This window comes from Eimeria mitis, genomic scaffold (genome assembly GCF_000499745.2).
Source record: "Eimeria mitis Houghton genomic scaffold, Emh_scaff2017, whole genome shotgun sequence".
Lineage (NCBI taxonomy): Eukaryota > Apicomplexa > Conoidasida > Eucoccidiorida > Eimeriidae > Eimeria > Eimeria mitis.
This window is the reverse complement of record NW_013570339.1, coordinates 1-1,443: the sequence shown is the minus strand read 5'-3', so window position 1 is coordinate 1,443 and position 1,443 is coordinate 1. Positions and strand designations below refer to the sequence as shown.

Here is a 1,443-nt window from a genome sequence, read left to right as displayed (position 1 = left end):
TTGTTTCATGAGGTGGTGTTTCTCGAGGACTATATAAAAGAAGAATACAAAAGAGACAAAAAAAAATACATAAAAAAAAAACCAAAAACAAGCGCCAGCAGCAGCCAGCTGCTGCAGCCAGCTGCACCTGGGGGGCCCCCCGGGGGGTGGTGGGGCCCCCCCCCTTCATGCAGCAACCAGCAGCAAAAAGAAAGAAAAAAAAAACAGAAATACACAATACCCTGGTCTTACTATCATGAGGTAGGAGACAGCCTAGACCTACCAGCTGTACATACACCCCAAATCGAGGCCCCTGCGGAGACACCCCGGGAGACACAAAAGGATATCGACCCCAAACTGCAAGGTACAGCTAGCTAGCTAGCCAGCTAGCTACCTAGCTAGCTAGCTAGCTAGCTGGGGGAAAGATGCGCTTAGGGGTTGCTGCTGCTCTTCATGTTTTAGCTGCTGCAGTTGCTGCTTGCGTTCTGTCTTGCTGCTGCTGTTCTAGCCTAGCTAGCCAGCAGCAGCTAGCTAGCTAGCTAGCTAGCTAGCTAGCTATCGTAGTGTGTTGCTGCTTTCAGCTGTCCTTGAAAATGAAGCCGTTCGATTGTATGAGGCCGCCACCGGCGTCCTCCCCTCCATCTTTGGGGGAATTCGCAAAACAAGGTGTGTTGCTGCTGCTGCTGCTGCTGCTGCTGCTGCTGCTGCTGCTGCTGCTGCTGCTGCTGCTGCTTTTGGTGGTGGTGGTGCTGGTGTGATTGGTGCTGCTGCTGCTGCTGCTTGTTATGCTGCTAGTACTGTTGTTGCTGCTGCTGATATATTTCTGTTGCTGCAGTCGTTCGTGTGTGCCTTTGCTTCTGTTTCTGCTGCTGCTGCTCCCCCTACAGCAGCAGCAGCAGCAGCAGCAGCAGCAGCAGCAGCAGCATTTGTTTATTGTTATATACATAATATAATATAATATAATATAATATAATATAATATAATATAATATAATAGTAGTAGTAATATAATATAATATAATATAATATAATATAATATAATATAATATAATATAATATAATATAATATAATAGTCCCCCTTCAGTACGAAAAAAAAGTAAAATAAAATAAAATAAAGCAAAACAAAGCAAAATAAAATAAAATAAAATAAAACAAAATAAAATAAAATAAAATAAAAAAAAGTAAAATAGATAAATATTTATTTTTATGTATTTTAGGAGAGAGAAACACCCCAAAGACAACACACAAAATAAAGTAAAATAAAGCAAAACAAAGTAAAATAAAGTAAAACAAAACTAAAAAAGCAAAAAATAAATAAGAATAAAGTGGATAAATGTATTTATTTTGTTTTGCTTTTTTATTTTGTTTTATTTTTATTTATTTATTTTTTTTTATGTTTTAGGAGAGAGAAACACCCCAAAGACAAGCTGGTCCCCTTCCATAGGCTGCGGGCCTTCGGCCGCC

General features: G+C 40.1%; 1 protein-coding gene across 1 annotated transcript in view; it reads left to right on the top strand.

Annotated features, from left to right (window-relative positions):
- The window catches only part of EMH_0047380 (uncharacterized protein), a gene marked incomplete at both ends in the record, with an annotated part of 4,591 nt that extends 3,168 nt beyond the window's left edge, over nucleotides 1–1,423 (top strand). The window contains 4 exons of the mRNA XM_013496273.1: nucleotides 3–343; nucleotides 561–645; nucleotides 1,197–1,233; nucleotides 1,382–1,423. Of these exons, the coding sequence (XP_013351727.1) occupies nucleotides 3–343; nucleotides 561–645; nucleotides 1,197–1,233; nucleotides 1,382–1,423 (505 nt within the window). The remainder of the gene's footprint in view (nucleotides 1–2; nucleotides 344–560; nucleotides 646–1,196; nucleotides 1,234–1,381) is intronic.
- Nucleotides 1,424–1,443: the final 20 nt, after the last annotated feature.